Below are 21,381 nucleotides of genomic sequence, written 5' to 3'. Positions count from 1 at the left end.
AAAACCAGCTGAAAAATTGCTTGAGACGGTTCTTAGTAGAGCTTCAAAATGAAAAAAACAAGTGAGAAGTGAGTAAGACATTTTTGAGTAAGCAATTCATTGCAAAAAAAAAATGAAAAAAATAACTAAAGTAGGTTGTTGTGGATCCAATGTCATTCTGTAAGGTATTCCCACTGTCATGATGTCTGGATGGCAAAGGCAAAAAAGCTTTCTCTCTGACCACAGTAGGATTGTTGAGCAGCATAGGCCTCTGGCGTGCCATTGCTCTTCAGGTTGGACATAGTACGACAGTCAGATCCTGAGGGTTATGAAACTAAAAAAATGTCGCCGACCCTGAGCTGGAGGATCTTTTTGGCTGTCCGTCAAGACAGGGGACGACCCTGGGCCGAAATGGAGATTTTTACTGTGTTACTGGTGCAGAGTGCAGTCCAATTATCACCAGACGGCATCTGCAAGAAGATGCTTTTAAGAAGAAAAACATCTTCAAAGTCCTTGTCAACTTCAGTGCCACAAATTGTCTGTTTGTAATTCATGAGAGCCCCAAACATGGGAGATTGATTTTCTGATGAGAAAAAAAAAATGTAACCTTGATCGTCCTGATGGCTTCCAACGTTACTTGTGTGACAAGGAGATCCTACCTGAGATGTTTTCCACACAGGACAGTCTATGGAACTGTGAAGCTTCAGGTTGTACAGGGGGATCAAACGGCAGCTGACTGTTTGGAGATGTTGCAGGGAGGATCCCTCATGATGGAAGGTCCTCGTCTGTATGGTAATGACTGTGGTTTTCAAGAGGACAATGCCCGCGTGACAGAAGACTTCTCCAATAGGAATAACGCCACTCTTGGACCATCCTGCGTATTCTCCTTAACTAAATCCACTGTCAACATTTGGGGATGGATGTTTACAAAAATGGTCATCAGTGGTCAAATGGTGGATGCTCTCGGTGAAGCCATCGTCACTACCCAACATTCCCACCAGCCTTGTGGAAACACGACATCAAACATGCCCAAACCAATTTTTAACAAGAACAGTGCAGCTACTAATTAGTGAGTACTTTTGACCATTTTATTTTTATTTTAGGGAGGTTTTGGGTTTGTTTGAGCTATGTTTTAAACTTTTGATCAGCTGATGATTTCAGTTTAATGGTTCTCACAATGAATTGCTTACTCCGTAAAGTTTTGTGTCACTCATTTTTTCTGTTTACATAATGCTAGGAGTCCACTCTGCCGGCGCCAGTTGGTGCCAGTTTGTGGCAAAGATTATGTGATTGGCTCGTAGTGGCTCGCTGTGGCTCCAAATTAATGTCCGCTCGGCATGTGGCCATGTTGCCGTTATTCGGATTCCTATTGGAATCCACTGGAATGTAATGGTGTGAGCCAAGTTGCGGCAATGATGCTAGGAGTTCACTGGGCCGGAGCCAGTTCGTGCCAGTTCGTGCCAAAGATTGTGTGATTGGCGTGTCGTGGCTCGAATTAATGTTCGCTCGGCATGTTGCCATGTTGACGTTATTCGGCGTCACAGTGAGCCACTACGCGTCAATCCCACAATCTTTGGCGCAAACTGGCACCAACTGGCTCCGGCTCAGTGGACTCCTAGCATCATTGGCGCAACTTGGCTCGCGCCATTACATTCCAGTGGATTCCAATAGGTGGATTGTTTGCGACATTTGGTTCCACTTGTTGGACACTTCGCGCCACATGCATCAAGCAAAGATTTTAAACATTTTGAAATTTTCTCGCCGCCAAACTCCATTTTTGCCGCTGTTACGGGCCACCATGAGCCAGTTGGGAGGCAGTTTGAGCCACTGCACGCCACTAGGCACCTTATTGGCGACACTAGGCATCACAGCAAATTGCATTGGCACAAACTGGCACCAACTGCCGCCTGCCTAGTGGACTCTTAGCATTATGAAGCTCCACTTAGAAACCTGTTAAGAAGATCCAATGGTCCAAAATGTAAAAAGTAAAAAGAATTGCCTTATTTGAACTAGTCTGCAGTTTTTACATATCCATATTTGTATTATTTTTATTTATTGTTTCCTTTCAACTATCCCATTCTGAGAGGGATCGGTTTGACCTTAGAGGTCCTACTGTAAATTATGACTTTATTTGATCACTCACGCTCTGAATACTGGATGATACGGCTGACGTATTCCCCAGTGCTGTAGGTGGTGATGGGAGATAGTTGGACCTCATAGGAGAGTGGGATTCTCAGGTCCGGAATGATGTAGGACATCAGCACCCCCTTCTCTGGCTCCTTGCCCTTGAGGGCTATTTGCTTCGACAGCAGGTTCTGCTTGTTCTGCATTTACACAAGTGACCAAACAGCAAGGGAGAGACATACAAGCTTAGATGTAATGTATATAAACATCTACAAGGGTGAAAAGAAACACTACACAAGGAGGACATTCCAAACAGTGCAAAAGAACAAATAGGATCACAAATACAAGAAGATATAATAAAAGCTACACTTGGAACATCACTGCTGTCTGGATGCCTTTATGTTTCTTATTCCCTCCCCCGCCACACACTTCCCTTCATCCTTTGGATGTATTTTGCAGTCTTCCCAATCCCTTTCCTTAAAAATACTTTCAGTTCAGGATTTACACGGATCACAAGAGCACCAAGTGTTGGGGAATGCATCCAAAGTTGGCGTAAGAATCTCCCAGCTACACTGACTGTTGCTTCGGAACAAAACTAATAAGTTAACAAGGATACAAGGTTAAGCATGACATTTATTATAAAATGAACTCAATTCAAATGCGATTAGATTAGAGCATCCCTGATCAGAGTTCTACAGAAATGTACTTTGTGCTGGGGATAACCACTAATGGCATTGTATTGATCAGCATATCCTCATATCATTTTATTACTGTGCATGCCCTTCACATTTACATTAACGACCAAGGGGAATCAGTATGAGCCAATTCTGGTTGTATTGCTTGCATGCGGATTGTCAGACTGTTTTTAGTCGAATTTTTTTTTTCAAAAAAGAAAAGAAAATCACCTAAGTACATATATTTGAGGAATGACTATGAAATAAATACAAAAATATGCTAAGAAAGTAGTCCCTTCCCCATGCAATGTAGCAGCTATCACCAAATAGAGGACCTTGGTCCGGATACGGACCCATTGATGGCCCTTTAGGGCCCCATAAAGTATTAAAGTGAATGGGAACTATAATATATTAATGTTAACATATAATACTGCTCATGGGTGGATTGCAATAGCAGATTTTGGGCATAATGGCTTCAGTTATTACAGTTAATACAGATGAACATAATGATTTTGTTACAAAAAAAATGATATTTGTGTATTACTGTTTTGGATTTTCTTAAACTATATTTTGACATTTTTTAATTTAGTTTTTTAAACTGTGCATGGCCTTCACATTTAGAGGGGTTGGAAGTTGTGAGGAAGTTGTGGCTGTAGAGCACCATTAGGGAAGATGGAAGGAAGGAGAAATATGTTTTAACAAGGATACAAAAATGCTACAGCAGAACTGTGCCAGGACATCCAAGAGGCACGGTAAGAGGATGGAAACATGCATGACTCACTTAATAATTGTGTCCAAATTAATTGGTTAATCATTTTTGTCCACTGTATTCCAAAATATATATTTTTAATTTTCCGACACCCAAGTACCTCATCAATTAATATCCCAATCTTTCTCGTCCCACAACACATGACATAACCCACTAGGGGTTAAGCCCATGTATCTTAAACTGTATAGGCAGGTGTAAAAATGCTAATCCATTCCAGCTGTTTGTCTTTTAAAACTAAAGTACAGCAGGTTTGTGTGTATTACATCAACACCATTTTAATATTGCTTTTGCTGTGTTAGTCCACCCCCGGAGAGAAGGCTCCATTAGCTGTGTATCTGCCTCTGATCCCAGCTACTTAAAGACCTGACAGTGAGCTCCCTCTAATGCATTAGGTCAGCCACTCGACCGTGACACACTGGTACACCCACAGCATGCCATTATCAGGTAATGCATGCAACATGGTGTGTGTATGTGTGTTTGTTGGCGGGCTTGTGTGTGAACCAGTTAAATGCACAAAAGTGCAAGGTCCTTTACATAGTGAGCAGTCTGAGAAGTAGACACTGACATACAGTATCTCACAAAAAGTGTCGCCCTCGCATTTTATCAACCATTTTATTACCGTATATCACCTCAAGGGATGGTACTAAGGAACTTGAATGCAGTAGTCACATAGAATAGTCATAGAATATATAGTAGATACCCTACAGATTCTCAATTGGGTTCTGGTCTGGATACAAACTTGGTCGCTCCATCACCTTCCTCAGCAAGGCACTTGTCATCTTAGAGGTGTGTTTCCCAAGGGAGGGGTTCAAGCTCTGCTTCACAACCATTTCTCTCAATGAACCAGAGCTCCCCAGTGCTGGCGGGACCCATGCAGCCAACCATCATTCATGTTGCAGGCTTTTTAGACAATAATGGCTGTGCATTGACTTGGTGGAAAATAAATATCTACTGCTATAAGAGCTATACACTGACTACTTTAAAGGGGACCTATTATGCTATTTCCACTTTTCTGAACTATAAATGTAGTTAGAATGTTTTATTCTTGTGTTAAACGATGCCAAAGTTTCAGCCAATGAGGTTTGCACATTTGGAAATGAACCCTGAAAGAAGTTTGGGATGGCAAAAAACACTCGTTTTCAAAAGGCATCGCAAAACTGCCCCTTTGTGATGTCACAGAGGGGCCGACTTCCTTATATGGGCGTATCTGTGGGAAGATAAGCACTCTGCCCTTTAAAGTACTATATCCATGTTTCATTTCTAAAGTATGGTCCCTTGAGAAGCGGTTGTTGAAATGTGAGGCTGTACTCAAAAGCATCAATTCTTGCTAGATTCCTGACTGTGCCGTCAATATGTTAACCACTTGCCACCGTATGGTTTTGAAGTTATAATTCTTGCTCTCGATGAGCTTTTTCAGTGATGCGATGCAATTTTCTATCACCCTCTCACCTACAGTATGTTGCCTGCTAGAGCAAAAACAACAAAAAAACTGCAATGCATCTGCAAAGTGGGCCACACTTCACAGCTGATATATTTTTTATGTATTTATTTACCAGTTCTAATGCACATTCATCAAGATTTCCACATCAATGTAAATATGCGAGCACGACGTCCCACATGTAAACATTTACACACTGCCAGTGCATAATGATGTGGAATATACTGTAGGAGGAAAGCAATGCAGTCGCAATGCAATATGTATAAAGTGTGTGGTAGCTAAGAGAGATGAGAGATGAGTCAGTGATGCAGTGCAATCTGACACTCAGATGTGAAATCGAAGTTTTTCAATGGTAGTCAAGGTCTTTAAATACATGCGTATGTGCACAGTTGTAAAATAAAAAGAAAATGACATAAAAGACAAAAAATTCCTGGGTGTCTTTTTGTTTTTGTCATTGTACTTTATTGAGCAAATCTCCACTCAGTGCCACATTTGCAGGCATCGGTGGAAGTTAGTTACTAATACTGGAAGTTACCAGCAGAAATGACAGTCAAGTGTATTGGTATGAGGTTAAGTGGGTGGCTTGCTTTATTAATAATGTTATCGTAGTGACATAGCAGTTATGTATAATGTTAGGCTAAATTGTTTTTGTAAGAGGCTGAATGGCACAGCTGGTCACAAATAATTAAATTCATTATAATATATATAATTAAATATAATTCTTGTATTATTATTATTATATTATTATCATCATTGTGGCTGTATGGTGGACGAGTGGTTAGCATGTAGGTCACACAGTCAGGAGATCGGGAGCGACTCCAAATTGTCCATAGGTATGAATGTGAGTGTGAATGGTTGTTTGTCTCTATGTGCCCTGTGATTGGCTGGCGACCAGTCCAGGGTGTAAACCCATCTCTAATATAAGTGGCACAGAAAATAGATGGATGCATCATCATTTTTTTTTTTTTAAACAATACTCGCCCTCACAGTGTCTGCCGAGAAACGCCCGGGTCCCAAATGTACTTTTTCTCACAACAATTCAGCCAATATGTTTTCCATGATGGATCATTTCCATGTTTGCAGAGACAACAATTGTAAGAATGTGTGAAAGACAGAGTGAGAACGAGAGTGAGAGAGTCACACAATGGAAAAGAGACAATTACGCTTATGAAATAAATAGGGATTGACAACACAAGAGGAGGCAGTCTCTTTAAATAATAGAAAGTGTGAGGTTAATTATTCTCTTATCCTCCCTTAATGGCTGTCTTTCATGACTGATCCAGGAGACTATGAGTTGTGTGTGTGTGTGCGTGTGAACAAGTTATCATTTGTGCACGCAGGACTATCTGTGCATGTGTTGGAATCGAATCTCTGTGGGGTTTCGAGAGAGAGTCGCGTTTGTGAGACTGGGTAATGTCCAAACATTATTCATTTATAACATTTAATGTACACCTCTAATTCATCATGAATAGTTTTGTTTAAATTTCTCATATATATGATAATAGGATGTGTGTTTGCATGGGAGAGTTTGTATGATTGTGTGCGCATGTGGGGAGGAGGACTCGACTATACGTGTTGTCGGCTCTTCCAAAATATATAGAAGCGATTTTATTTTTTCCCAAGAAGTGACACGTGTTGATGGAAGATTGTTAAATGTACTCATATGCTGTTTCTTCTCACATTCAAAAAAAACCTTTAAAGGTCCTCAAATCTCCGAAAATCCACTGAGATATCTGAATCATTAAAGTACAGCGTATTAGTGTCACACTGAGGGAAAATAATATTCAGGATGTTTCTTCTGTTAGATAGATTGAATAAATTAATGATGCATTTTTTCACTATTCTTTAGTCATACAGTATAATATGGAGAACATCATACAGTATTGTGTTCATTCATTCATTCATTTTCTACCGCTTATACTCACGATGGTCACGTGGGGTGGGGAGGAAGTTGCCTATCCCAGCCGTCTTCGGGGGAGAGGTGGGGTACACCCTGGACTGGTGGCCAGCCAATCACAGGGCACATATAGACAAACAACCATTCACACTCACATTCATACCTATGGACAATTTGGAGTCGCCAATTAACCTAGCATGTTTTTGGAATGTGGGAGGAAACCGGAGTACCCGGAGTAAACCATGCACAGGGAGAACATGCAAACTCCACAAAGAGATGGAATTGAACTCGGGTCTCCTAGCTGTGAGGCCTGTGTGCTAACCACTCGGCCGTTCAGCCAGTATTTTGTTCAGTGATATGAAAAAATCTAAAAAAAGGGCATTGGTTGTGTGTATTTTGACATTCAGTCATAAGCGCTTATTATTGGAATTTTTGTATGTTTTTAACAAAAAAACAAATACCCTAATGCAGCCATCACCAAATGGCGTACCTTGGTCCAGATACGGACCCAGATATGGACCCGCGACCAATTCAAGTGAATGAAAAGTATAATAATAACATATAATCATGCTCACGGAACGATCACAGCAGCAGTTTGCAGGCATAATTACTTCAGTTATTAAGGTTAGATGACAGTAAATGCGTTGACATCACTCAAAGTGAATGACAGAACCATGGCTTGCTGAAAAGTAAGAAAAATTGCTTGAGACAACCAAACATTTAAAAGTGAATGGACAGACCAATAAATGTTCATTCTTTATGAATACAGTGCCAAAATGCTGTATCTCATATTCTCTGAAACTGTAGTGCTGGTCAAAAAGTGCAAATGTGACACACAAAAAAACATATAATTCGAGAGGAAGTATCCACCGAAGTTCCTTAAGGATTTTAATTTTTCCTTAAGGAGCAAAACAAACCTAAAAAAAACAACCATTCACTGATGAGTTGTTAAGGTTATTGTTATTATTTACTGTATATACTAGCATCATTTTGCAAACACCAAATGTCGGCAGCTCTTCAAACAGAATGTAAATGATAGAATCCTCTTTCTCCCACTGAAATGCGCATTTCAGTCATAGTGAGGCATTACCCCATTCCAGAATTAAAATGGTATCTTCTTACATCATGAGTGGGCAAATATTTTGACTCATGGGCTGCATTGAGTTAACAAAATTGTCTGCGGGTCCAGAACACATACTTAAGACACACACTATTTTATGCTTATAATTTTCCTTGAATTATTTGTCAAATTTTATCTGTAAAAGTGTTCTACTATCAGCTGTATGTTGTCATGTCCCTTTTTTCAGGAGCACTTTAAACATCAGACCACATCAAACTATATCATTTCATTTTACAGTTTTGTTGTTTTTTTTTTTAATAAATAAGACATCCAACTTGCAAGTCATGTTGCCAGATTGTATGTTAAAAGTTTAAATGCAACTGGCGGGCCGGATTCAAACACTTGGTGGGCCGCATGTGGCTCCCGGGCCGTAGTTTGCCCACCTCTGTCTTACATAATCTCTTCAGCATGTTATGATTTGTGTTATTAACTTGTGGTTCATCTTGACTTATGTTGTGTTTACTGACAAGATTTTCGGATGCACCTCAAGGACAAAGCCCATTTCTTATTTGAGCGCACACTGCTGATTGCAGAAATTGACGCCTGCCACAATGTGGTTGGGCAGCCTGATTATTTTTGACTTTTATTAACAGTCCAAACCCGGCAGGGCTCTCCTTTCTCTTTAGTGCTGTCACAGCTCAGATGTATGCGCTGTATGTATCTACTAACAAACAGTAGGAGGCCACTGTGGTTGACATACAGTCCACACTTTGAGTATAAAGTACAATATAAGTTAAAGCTGACATGCGTAAAGCGTGCCAGTGAAAAGTCAGTCAGTCTTTCAGTGAAGACGTCTGCTCTCCAACATCTGATCTGTAACCGTCTCGATGCGTCCCCCGAGAGGCCCACATCATTAGGCATGTGCTAAAAAGATGGAGTGCTTAGGCGTTAAGAGGATGAGCTGCGGAAAAGTGTTGCAGAAATAGATGGCTTGTGAAATTGATATGGTATTACTTTACGATGTTCTCCTAGTCTATTTAATAGTCGAGGGGACCACAGAGATATGCTGTTTTTCCTTTAATTTCCATCTTATTTCGTCCTTTTTCACACCGTCTCGCTCGCAACTTTGCTTGTGTTCTTTTACCACTGCTTCCGCATTTCCACTTAACATAAATACGCACTATACTTATCTTGAATATCTGTCAAGAAACTGCCGCTTCAGTTATTATTTGAAGCGTTTAACAACATTTAAATGTCATTAGTCTGTACTTAGAAAAAAATAAGACAGAAGCACAGGTGCACGGAATGCATGCATGGAAATGGTAAACAAAGGGAATAAATAAAGAAACGAGGCACACAATGAAAATGGAATCTCAAGGAAGGACAGAACTAATTCTCTTCCTCCCCATAGAGTCTTACTTAATTTGGCCGGCATCCGAGTATTAAAATAGGAGGAGAATCAGCCATTCAGCTGCACAAAAGCAAGCTGGCAAGCTCTGCATTCTGGCTCGAGCGCACACACACATGCAAACTGAAGAAAGGCGGTCTTGAGGGCTCAGTGGAAAAAAAGGGGGTAATTACTCTGATTAAAAAGCATGTAGCCACTTAGATTACATTGTAATAATGGTACTGTTTCCCCACTTTCTGTTGAAAGGCATTTAATTGACTATGTGTATTCAACATCATATTATTCAGAAGAGTTGTCATATGAAAATAAACTCATTGACAGTTGTGAGCTTCAGCAGAGAACAAGAGGCGGTGCCATTGTTCATCCAGCGGAAGTCCCCAATTGATTAATTACATGTTGCTTTCTCTCTCCATGTTTGCTTGCAGGCACCATCCACAAATGGTGCATTGCAAGTTTTACCTCACCTTTCGGACAATGATCCAGTAGCCGATGATTCCATCCGTGGCTTCGGGTTCCCTCTGGGTCCACTGCAGGTTGTAAGAGTAGTTGTTCCCTTTCAGAATCCTCACCGGGTTGGGGGTGTCAAAGTAGAATTCAGCATTGTAAGGTTGTGCTGTGAAGAAGAAACATAATGAAAAAAGATAGAGACACTCCATATTGGCTTTCTTATTTGTACTTTAGTTTTGCCCGTCCTTAGTATTCACGTTTTGTTTCCTTTTATTTCAGTTTTCTTTTGCCTGATGTGCAGATGCTTTGTGATCGCTCTTGAGCATGCAGCTGGGTAGTCAGTGCTACTATTTAAGAGGAGCAACATTACACAGGAAAAGCAAAATTCATTCATTTTCTACCGCTTATCCTCACAAGGGGTGCTGGAGCCTATCCCAGCTGTCTCCAGGCGAGAGCTGGGGTACACCCTGGACTGGTCGCCTGTCAATCACAGGGCACATATAGACAAACAACCATTCACACTCACATTCATACCTATGGACAATTTGGAGTCACCAATTAACCTGCAAACTCCACACAGAGATGGCCGAGTGTGGAATTGAACTCAGGTCTCCTAGCTGTCCGCACTAACCACTCGTCTGACGTGCACCCGTGAAATAAATTGTCTTTGCAAAAAAAAAAAAAACTTGCTAATTCTACAGCCTGGTCCAGCCAATCACAGGGCACATATAGACAAACAACCATTCACACTCACATTCATGCCTATGGACAATTTGGAGTCGCCAATTAACCTAGCATGTTTTTGGAATGTGGGAGGAAACCGGAGTACCCAGAGAAAACCCACGCATACATGGGGAGAACATGCAAACTCCACACAGATATGGCCGTCGGTGGAATTGAACCCCGGTCTCCGAGCTGTGAGGTCTGCGCGCTAACCACTCGTCCGCCGTGCAGCCCCCAAAAGGTATAACATTCACTGCAAATTGCAGATTTACAATCCGAAGGTGAAATTCATACAGAACTAGTTGCTCTGTGGAGCACGGTGCGTTTTGTTGAGGGCTCACTCATGCATCGATATTATTATCAGCAGAAAAACTGTCACTCGCTGAGACCTCAAGAGTCACGCTGCACATCAAGTTGACAGCTTGGAGTTTTGGCTCAATGCATAGCGATTTTTAACTTTTATTCCGTGGGCCCTGGTTCAAGCCCAGACAGGTTACAGCTACACTGACCACCAAATCACCTACTTGACATTGACTCACCTGAGACATTAAATCTGCACGTGGATGTCCCTGCACTGTTGCTGACTCTGCACTCATAAGAGCCGTTGTTGGTAGGTTCCAGCTTGAACTTCAGCTCAGGGGTCTCCTTCAGATCCGGCATGGGCATACGGATGAAGTCGCCGTTGCGGAACCAGCGAATGTCCGTAATACGTGGTGGGTTGGAGCGCAGGACAGAACACCTGAGGGTCACCATCTCAGAGTTCCTTGCACGGGTATCCTGATATACCGGATCCAGAATGGGAGGATCTATAAAGACAAGATCATATGTTTTAGATTCGTGCAATCCAATATGGCTGCACCGACCATTCATAGATAAACAGAATGCAGATTGTTGATAACCGATATTATCTCACTAGTGTCCAATTCTTTTGTCATCATGCTTGGTTTTATTCTAAAGGTTCTCACTCCTTTGTGTATTCGCCATCCCAGTAATACCATGAGACATCATTAGAGTCCAAGAAATCATCCATCTTGCATAATATTATTACCATAAGTGATCCTGTATTTTCCAGAAAGCACAATCCCATCTCTGCAGTTAACCTATGCTAACCAGCCGTAATTAACCTGCCGGCAGCCTTGTATGCCGTTGCGGTTAATGACTGACTAGCTGCTGTTGCCCCGGGGTTAGCGAAGACACAACACAGGCAAATTAGTCTGCCACAAATCACCAGGCAGCAAGTTCACCCCCGGCTAATCATTTGGATAATAGACACTCTGCTAATGGCGGTATTGCCTTACGGACAGTGATGAGATTGTGTGTTCGGGCCCCGAGAGGTGAAGCGGCTCGGCTACAGTACATTATGAGTCGCGTTTATCAGATGCAGATGTAATTATACTCTAATCGATGTAATTTAGAAGGGATGGGATGGAAACTGAAGAAACCAGTAAAACACACGCATACTCTCACCATTACTATTAGTAGGTAGGGGGCTGTTATAATAAGGACCTAGGAGAGCCACCATGCAGATACATAATGTCGGAGCAGACGTGATGAGGGATGGATGATTTGTGAAGGGTCATCTTGTAATCCTGTGGACTGATTAGTGTATGGTCACATACCGTGCTGCTGTTTATAGGCACATATATGCATACTGATGCCTGTTTGACTTTAGCAACCTGTGGCAAGGGCACACAGAATAACTTAACTGTGGAGGAGAGAGAGGAGGAGGTGAAGATTTTAACATGGAGACCTCTGTGTAGAACATTTGTACATTCATTCATTCATTAATTTTCTACCGCTTTTCCTCATGAGGGTCGCGGGGGTGCTGGAGCCTATCCCAGCTGTCTTTGGGCGAGAGGCGGGGTACACCCTGGACTGGTCGCCAGCCAATCACAGGGCACATATAGACAAACAACCATTCACACTCACATTCATACCTATGGACAATTTGGAGTCGCCAATTAACCTAGCATGTTTTTGGAATGTGGGAGAAAACCCACGCATGCAGAGGGAGAACATGCAAACTCCACACAGAGATAACCGAGGGTGGAATTGAACCCTAGTCTCCTAGCTGTGAGGTCTGCGCGCAAACCACTCAACCGCCGTGCCGCCCACACTTATACATACATTGATAAATAGTACATGTTAAATACAGGAAATGTCATATTTTGTCCACAAATTGAAACAAAAACTAAAATAATGACGGCAGTTGTAATTGCTATAACTAATCATTTATTAGTTATGCCAAATAAATTGCAGATTTCAGTTTTTATGTCAAGAACTACAGTTCCCATGATAGTTATAGTGCAGAACCAGGAAGTAGTGAATTTCCGAAATCATCCAACTCCTGGATGACTACCCGAAATGCTTCATTGTCAGAGCAGACAATGTGGGTTCCAAGCAGATGCAGACCATCCACTGTTCTCTGTGTGGCAAAGCTGTGGTGCTGATGGGTAAAAACACAATGATGCGCAAAGCTATCCGTGTCCACCTGGAGAACAACTCTGCTTTGGAGAAGCTCCTGCCCCATATTAAAGGAAACTGTCGATGTTGATGCAAAGTCATGTCGACGCAAAGTCATATGCAACAATAAGTAACTTTGATAAAATGTAGAATTACTACAGCTTCCGTGGTAGCTGTTGAACTGTATTGAAAAATGTCATGCTACAAGGTTTATAGTGTGCGTAAAGCACGTAATGCACGCACTGCCGTGTCTATTATCATTCATCACATATTCCACCGCCGGAACAGCAGCAGCAACCAAGTCTAACATTTACAGTAAACAAAGTTAAAAAAAATCAATTTAGAGAAGGTGGCGGCGTGTGGACAGGGAGGGGGTACGGCAGAAGAAGACAAACGACAAGGAAAGTGCAGCGTGAAAGTGAGTAAAGTCGATGATTGAATATGAGCGAGAAGATGTGGAGAAGGGATGACCGGACCAGACAGACTGAGAGACAGAGTGAGAGAGGTCCTCCCTCCGTTAGCTGATTGATGATGATGAGAATGGCAGTGAGGAAGAACAGCCAACTGGGATGGAAAGAAGAAGAATAGCATACAAAAAAAAATAGAATGAGGGTAAGACTGCGCAATAGATACTTAATGGTGTCCGCCATCAAAAATAATGGCGTCTTTCCCTCACATTGATTAACAGTGCTAAATGGACAAACAACCAAAAAAAAACCAGCATAATGAGGCACAAATTAAGGATGTGAGAAATGAAGACAGATCTGTTTTCCAACACGTTTCTGGGCTGTTGCTGTAGTGTTATCTACCCTGCTCGCCGCTTGCAGTGTTTTCCATCGCTATAACCTGACAATAACACTTTTTTTTTCTTTTCTTTGCACCTCACCATCCATCTCCCCTCCCTAATGCCACTTTCCTATTTCAGACTCGTTCTTAAACCTGTTTTTCGTCCTCTCGCTCTTGCTGGTGTGTCCGTCTCATCTCTATGTTTCTTTCTGCAGCCAGAGTGGGGTGGCCACCTGGTCCATTAATCAGACTTGGCCAGTGTGGACAGCAGAGTTCACACAGTGTTGCCCTTCCGCCCCGCTTGCATTAGCAAGCCCTGTAAATCCGTGTGGAGGGAAAGGAGCACAATGGAATCCGGTAATTCAAACCGCTTCATTCTGCCCTGGGTACATCTCATGGACTGTACATCTTGGCCTGTGTGTGTGTGTACCTTAAGATGTACACTTCAGCTCCAAATTAGCCATGACATGGACACATTTTTTTTTTTGCAATCAAGTGATTGCTTTATTTGTTGAATGGGTATCCTTTGGCAAAAAAATGAGGAAAATGCTGTAGGATGTTATGTTAGAGATATGAAAAATCATTTCATTAAATGAGTCATATCTCTGCACTGATCAGACCATTTCCTGGAAAGGCAATCCAAATGATGTGTTTCCCACAGGACTGCAATGACATCATTTTATAATTGCCATAATTGGCTATAGAGCATGTAATTTTAAAAACGGCAAAATAAACCTGTGTGTTATTAATTATGAGTACTATTAGTTATGATACAATTTAGCTTGGTTTGTTTGTATATTTTATGGGCCTATAAAGAAAAGCAATGCGTTACATGTGTTAGCTCCCACATGCTAGCTGTTTTTTTTAGCTGTTTCAGATGTGTGGTCATGTTTCACATTAGGATTGTGGATGTTTTTTTTTTTGTTTTTTAAAGAACAGTTTTTCTTTAAGAACACAGTTAGACTCACGCAGTGTTTAATAGCAAGATATGTGAATGTATAAGAGGATAAAATTTACCACTTCCACACTAAATGGGAGCAGAGCTTTGTTTTTTTTTTCTCAGACATGAGTCCCAGTTGTTAGCGTGCAGGCCAGACAGCTAGGAGACACGGGTTTGATTCCCCGCTCGGCCATCTCTGTGTGTAGTTGTGTAGTTTGCATGTTCGTGTGTTGGTTTTCTCCGGGTATTCCAGTTTCCTCCCACATTCCAAAAACATGTTAATTTGCGACTCCAAATTGTCCATAGGTATGAATGTGAGTGTGAATGGTTGTTTGTCTATATGTGCCCTGTGATTGGCTGGCGACCAGTCCACCTTAGTTAGCGACCTTAGTTACGATAAGTGGTATAGAAAATGAATGGATGGATGTCCGACATGTCATGGCTGACTCCATGCAGTGTCAAAGTGATCTAATGTCATGCCTCATCAAAGTAACATTACTGACACAGAGCGACCAGAATATTACATATAATTTGTCTTTCGTTACTTTTTCACTATTATATACTAGCCATGAAAGAGCAGTCATTTTTTAACTTCTGCATTTTCAAAAACAGCAAGATTTGAGTGATGGAGCAATGTTCGAACTATGACGTAGCGGGGGACGACTAAAGGGCACTGGCACAGATTGGAGACAAAGTCAACACAATCATTTGTCGCCTAACACCTGACACACACTTCTTCCCCTGTTGTGTTGAAAGCAATTGTCACTATCCAACAAGAACTGAATTGACCTGACTATAAAACTGTCTGTCTTATATTCATCATGTAACTATTCCCAATGCATGACATGATTTGACTTTTTCTAAAAGTATCACCATGGACACTCACACTGCACATTGAGCTGAACCTGCGCCTCACGCCGCTTGATGTTCAATCCGTTGTAAGGAGCAGTCTGGCAGCGGTAAGACCCCATCATGTCCCGGCTTACATTCCTCAGCCTCAAGCGCCCATCGGCTGTCTCCACCACGGACTTCCCCGACGGCATCAGCAGGTCCTTTTCTGTGCGGGACCAGAGGATCGGCGGACGTGGCTTGCCTTCCACCACTAAGCAGACCAGCTCTGCGTTGCCGCCTTCACGTGCATTGACCACCTGACCTCCTGGAGGGAGCGCCAGCATTGGGGGAGAGACTGGAGGGGAGAATGCAAAAGACCAATAAGAATGATACATAACCAACGGTAGGCTAAAACATTTGCACATAAGGCGAGGGCGATGGGAAGGATATGACAGAAGAGACGGACAGTGACATAAAAACCGCAGATGGTGTCAGGCCGTTAAACTCGAAAACAGAGACAGATGGCGTGTAAAAAGGTACCCAAAAAACTGACGTTAACAAGGCAGATTTTATTGAGCAATCAGGTCTTTTTAATGCAACATGGGAACCATGAACGCTATGGCTGCTTAGCGTTGAAAACTAACATTGTAGTTATTGACACATCAAAGTAGAAATTTGTTGGCACTGAATTGTATAAAAAAGATGGATGGATGGATAGATTCCACTTGATGGATACAATTTTACTGCTACTACAACTAGTACCACTACCAGTACAACTAATAAGGATAATGCTAATAATTACTGTATAATACTGTATAATATTGTATAATACTGTAGTCTATTTTCTTGTTTTCGATGTGACTTTAGCAGACAGATAGCTCAAGTTTGAAAGTCATGCAAATGCAAATGTGTGACACACTGATGGACGGATCAAACAGGAAGCAAAAAGAAAGATCTCACCACTGCTCTGGGAGATGTTGACATCCACTCGGAGCTCCGGCACGCTGCTGCCAGGAAAGTTAGCCACACAGCTGTAAGTGGCCAAATCTCGGAATTTCATGTCCACGATCTCCAAGCTGCTGGTGCCGGGCGCCATGTCGGGGTCGCTGCGTAGCAAGATCAGGCTGTCTGAGTTGAAGACCAGAGCACCGTTCTTGTACCAGGTGTAGTTGACCTTGTCCTGAGGGGTGGCGTCCACGTGGCAGGACAGTTTGAGGTCACGACCCATTTGGATCGTCTCGCTGTCCTTGTTGGAGTCCGGAGTAATTTGGAAGGTCAGGTTGCTCATGGCTGTATGATGTCGAATAAAGAGGGAGACGGGTTAAATGAAAGTTGGTTAAGAAAATACGGAAAAAAACACCAAAATCTGGAACTTTGTAACATTTTGGACATTCAGGAACAGATTAATTGGCGAACAAACACATCGCTTAATAAGGTTTTTAACTTTAAAATGTCTATATGCAATAAATTATGATTAATTATGAGTTAACTCTGGACAGCAGGTAATTAATCACAATTAAATAATTTAATCTTTTCACAGCCATTTATTATTGTTATGATGATGATGATGATGATGATGATGATTATGATGATTATTATTAATAATAATAATAATAAACAATAAACAATGATTATTATTATTATTTATTAATTACTGCTATTAATATCAATAATAATAATAATTGCTATTATTAATATCAATAACAATAATTATTATCATTATTATTGTTTAATAATAATAATAATAATAACTATCACTTATTGTTTAATAATAATAATAATAATAATAATAATAATAATAATAATATAAAATAATACTTCAGTAATCATATTTTAAAATGTTTAAAAATACATCAATCAATCTAAAAATGAAATATTATGGTTTAAGGCTTTAATAAGATTTACATAATTCATCCATAAAGGTTTCGGGACAGAAGAACGTGATATAAATGGTTTGAGGCATAAGGATGATGCAAACTGACTCAAAGCGACAAAAAGGAAAAAAAAGGCTATTATTAAAGAAAAAAGAGTGAGAGGAGAAGAAAAACGTGTGACATAAAAGGGAGCCGAGTACAGAATAAAACAGCGAGAGAGAGGAACAAAATCAAGGACAAAGAGTAACTCTCACAGTGTCACATTTAATTTTCACTTTCAAAAGCTGCACTTCCCCCCAAAAGATTTCAGCGCTGAATACAAAACAGCTCTGTGTCCAAGCCCAAAAGGAAGGGAAAGGCAGCTAACAGTTTAGATTACTTAGATTGGAACATCTTTTGAGCCTGCCAGGTGAAGTCACGTCATGAGACACTGACCATATGTTTATCGCTGACACACATTGCTAACTGGCAAGTGCAGAGACAGTGCTGAGAGTTGAATGTGTGTGAATTCTCCGGATATGTGTGCACTCGTTCCTACTAAACTCGCTGTGCCCGCACACACACGCACACACACAAGCACACGCACACACAGACACACACACACTGAATGTGTCTCATTTGCTGTCTGGTTACCTGTGTTGGTGCAATGATGCGTTCAGGACCATTAGGTTTACAGGAGAACACTATCCTGCATACAGTGTCTATGTCATTAGAAACAGACGAGACTGTCGCTAATTGCTTCCACTCCGCTCTGACTAATTGGAGTGAATAAAGATGATTAAAGGGACTAAAAATAGCTGCAGGGGAGAAGCCATGGAAGGTATCAGTGGCGGAGGATTTTGAAAAAAAAAAAAAAAAAAAAAAAAAAAAAAAAGAGATATTTAACCATGCCGTTCTCATCGCTTCTCTGTAATGACGGCTCAGCTGCTTGTGTGAAAGACATGTTCATATCTAAGGCTACAGTAAGGCAATGAGTGTGGCTCACTGTTAATTGGATGTAATTAACCAAGCAGTTTCCCAGGGTTGGTTGTACTATCAGAGCTACGACAAAAATAAAACAACTATTTTAACGTTTTCCCATAATGCATTGCCTTCGAGCAAAACATTCATTGGTGACTGTCAGGGTGCTGCAATGATGTCAGCTTCCCTCTGGTGGACATATGCCATTTTTTCCATTATAAAATGGGTATGAATGTGAGTGTCAATGATTGTCTATATGTGCCCTGTGATTGGCTGGTGACCAGTCCAGTCCAGTCTTGCCCGAAAACAGTTGGGATAGGCTCCAGCATACCCGAGCATACCTCGTGAGGATAAGCACTACAGAAAATGTATGGATGGAACATATTGGTACTTATACATTGGTATATCTCTTTGAGTGTTAAGTTGCTGTGTGATGATTTTAGCATGAGTTTAGTCAAAATGTTATATGGAATATGACCTCCTGCAATACCCAATGGGTTGACAAGCTTACTGTGAGTTTTTTTCATAGCTCATGATTGGTTCCTGTCAAAGAGCTGCCTGGTCCTCACCGACATGCCACAATATGCAGTATAAGCGGTAGGAAAAGAATGAAACACTTACTTCTAACAACAACGTTGACATTCTTGCGAGCAGGGTTGCCCACATTGTTTACCGCTGTGCAGTTGTAGAAGCCAGCGTCCATTGGCGTGACGGCCCGCAGTATGAGTGAGGCGCCCCGAACTTGGGCGTTGAGGGGAAGGGGTCCCGGGTAACGTGACCACATAACATTAGGAGTGGGGAAACCTGCAGTCACCTCACAGGTGATGATCACATCCTGTCCGGGATCCACCACCACTGTGTCATCAACAGATAGCCGGACCATCGGAGGAGCTGGAAAAAGATGGAACTTGAGTATATGCAATTGCTTTGCTTTGCAATTGAAGAAACTGATTTTAATGAAGCCAGGTGGGATAGCCTCCAGCATACCACCACGACCCTAATGACCTTTTTTTTATCCTTGTCTTGTGTTTCATTTTACACTTGCAGTATGTGACTGTTAAGCATAATAAGGATGGGCTGACATAATAAGGATGACTCTGTAAAAGATTATTTCTAATTCCAGTACATCCTATGTCAAAAAATTCCAAATCTAAACAACATCCTTAACATCCCAAAACCAATTGTGTTGCACCTTTGAGGCTTTTCTGTGGATAAATTATTTTCTAAGACTGACTTCATATTAAAAAGCTACATGCTTTCGGAGTTGTTAGTATTATGCTTGCAAAGTAATATTGGAGAATACAGAAGGGGGGGATATACAATACAGTCCAAAGAGGATTCCAGGTTTTTATCAACCTGAGAGAGAATTAATCCTCACTCCGAGGCAGACTCCTCATAGTACAGAAGCAATCCATTCCTCTAATAGTTTTTTTTTTGTTTTTTTTGCAGTACATCCACTCAGCCAATCTCTTTTTCAACCAACAGCAATCGCCGAAATGAAAGAGGCACATTAAAAAAAAAAAAATACAGACATTTCCACTACAACATGAACATGTGTAGATGCTTACGTCTTTTAATTGGGTGACAAAACTGTGCAAAGAAGCAAACTATAATGATGTTATTTGTCTGGGCCGATTCATTTATTCACATTGTTTTCTACCTATTTCTTTTTAAGCAGGTTATTTCTTCCATGGGAAAATAAGCTTCCCCTATAATTGAGAAAACACTCTCACACTGTAGCAAACAACTTTAAAGCCGTAAATTTAAGCAGGCACAACTGACGAGTAAATCTGTTCAATTCAGTCCTTCATCGATTACAATGAAACTCCTTTTTCACTATACCTTCCCTCTAAATGTGGACAAGTGTGCAATAAATATGCTGAAATCAATGGGTGGCAAATCTTATTGTGTTCCCACTGTAAAAAGTTTAGTTAATCTATAGTACTGGAAAAACATTTGGTCAGGACACCTACTGTATGGCTTTTATGTTTATGAAGCAATAATTCTGTAACTGTATGTATGGTCTTCCTTCTTGTTTTTTTATCCCTCAAGGAGCAATAATGAGCTGGGGCTTTAGATGAGGCCCATACAAAGTATTATGCTGTTGAAGCTGTTTTGGTACTATTTTAACATTTTTAAAAATTTAATCCTGAATTGTACTACAATCAAACCTCAAAGCTCTAATGTGTTTTTCCCCCCCATTGGTTCCAATGGGAAATAGAAACAGTCCCATCCCAAAGTCAAACTGCCCCTATCATAAAAACTTGTATCAACTGTGCAATCATGTTTTAAATACAAATTTGACATTATCAATTAAAATTCTGAGATTTTTTGTGACTTTCGAGACGCATAGTCTCCAAAATGTTGAATGGTACAACCTCAAGGGAGTTCAGCTTTTGAGGTTCCGCAATACTTGGTGAAACGTTATCTGTAAATGTCAAAATGTTGAACATTTATGTGGTCTATGCTTTGTCTTTGTCTGTTTACAACAAGTTTAGTCATTGGCACACCACTGGCATACAAAATTATGCACCACTGCAGAGACAAAATGTGTGCAATTGTCAACATGGTTTCAAGTCAATAACTTCAGTTTTGTTGTTAAATTAGGTTTAAAATCGTGGGATAATGTAAAAAGCAACAAAAATTCTGCCTGGGGTTTCCCAAAAGCTCAGTTTTTACAGACAAAACTCTACATGTACCAAGGCAAAAATACATATAAAAACATGCATTTTCTATATATTTGTATTTGTGTAGACAACGCCTTAGCATGTATTTTGGGCCCTGTCCACACAAATATAGATAGTTTAAAAATTCTACTTGTGCGGATAGAGATTCTTGTTGGTGTGGACATGACCTTAAATGACGCACAAATCCCATTGTAGATCGTATAAAAACCGCCTATGGGCTTTACAATGTCATCTTGCAGACCATAAAGTCTTGATAACATCTATAGTTTTTGTTTCCAATGAACACTCCATCACATAAATGTCCACCACATGTTTATCTAC

The 21,381-nt window shown here is 40.9% G+C and overlaps 1 protein-coding gene across 5 annotated transcripts in view; it reads right to left on the bottom strand.

The window, feature by feature from the left end:
• The window catches only part of LOC131139827 (MAM domain-containing glycosylphosphatidylinositol anchor protein 1), a 175,900-nt gene that overhangs the window by 35,427 nt on the left and 119,092 nt on the right, over positions 1–21,381 (bottom strand). For 4 of the 5 annotated variants that reach the window (XM_058089733.1, XM_058089736.1, XM_058089734.1 and 1 more), the window contains 6 exons: positions 18,995–19,264; positions 16,500–16,829; positions 15,595–15,894; positions 11,059–11,325; positions 9,814–9,962; positions 2,123–2,303 (listed from right to left, as the gene is read on the bottom strand). In XM_058089733.1, the coding sequence (XP_057945716.1) occupies positions 2,123–2,303; positions 9,814–9,962; positions 11,059–11,325; positions 15,595–15,894; positions 16,500–16,829; positions 18,995–19,264 (1,497 nt within the window). The remainder of the gene's footprint in view (positions 1–2,122; positions 2,304–9,813; positions 9,963–11,058; positions 11,326–15,594; positions 15,895–16,499; positions 16,830–18,994; positions 19,265–21,381) is intronic. The other variant, XM_058089735.1, reaches the window with a different exon arrangement.

This window comes from Doryrhamphus excisus, chromosome 12 (genome assembly GCF_030265055.1).
Source record: "Doryrhamphus excisus isolate RoL2022-K1 chromosome 12, RoL_Dexc_1.0, whole genome shotgun sequence".
NCBI classification, from domain to species: domain Eukaryota; kingdom Metazoa; phylum Chordata; class Actinopteri; order Syngnathiformes; family Syngnathidae; genus Doryrhamphus; species Doryrhamphus excisus.
This window is presented reverse-complemented; position numbering and strand designations above follow the sequence as displayed.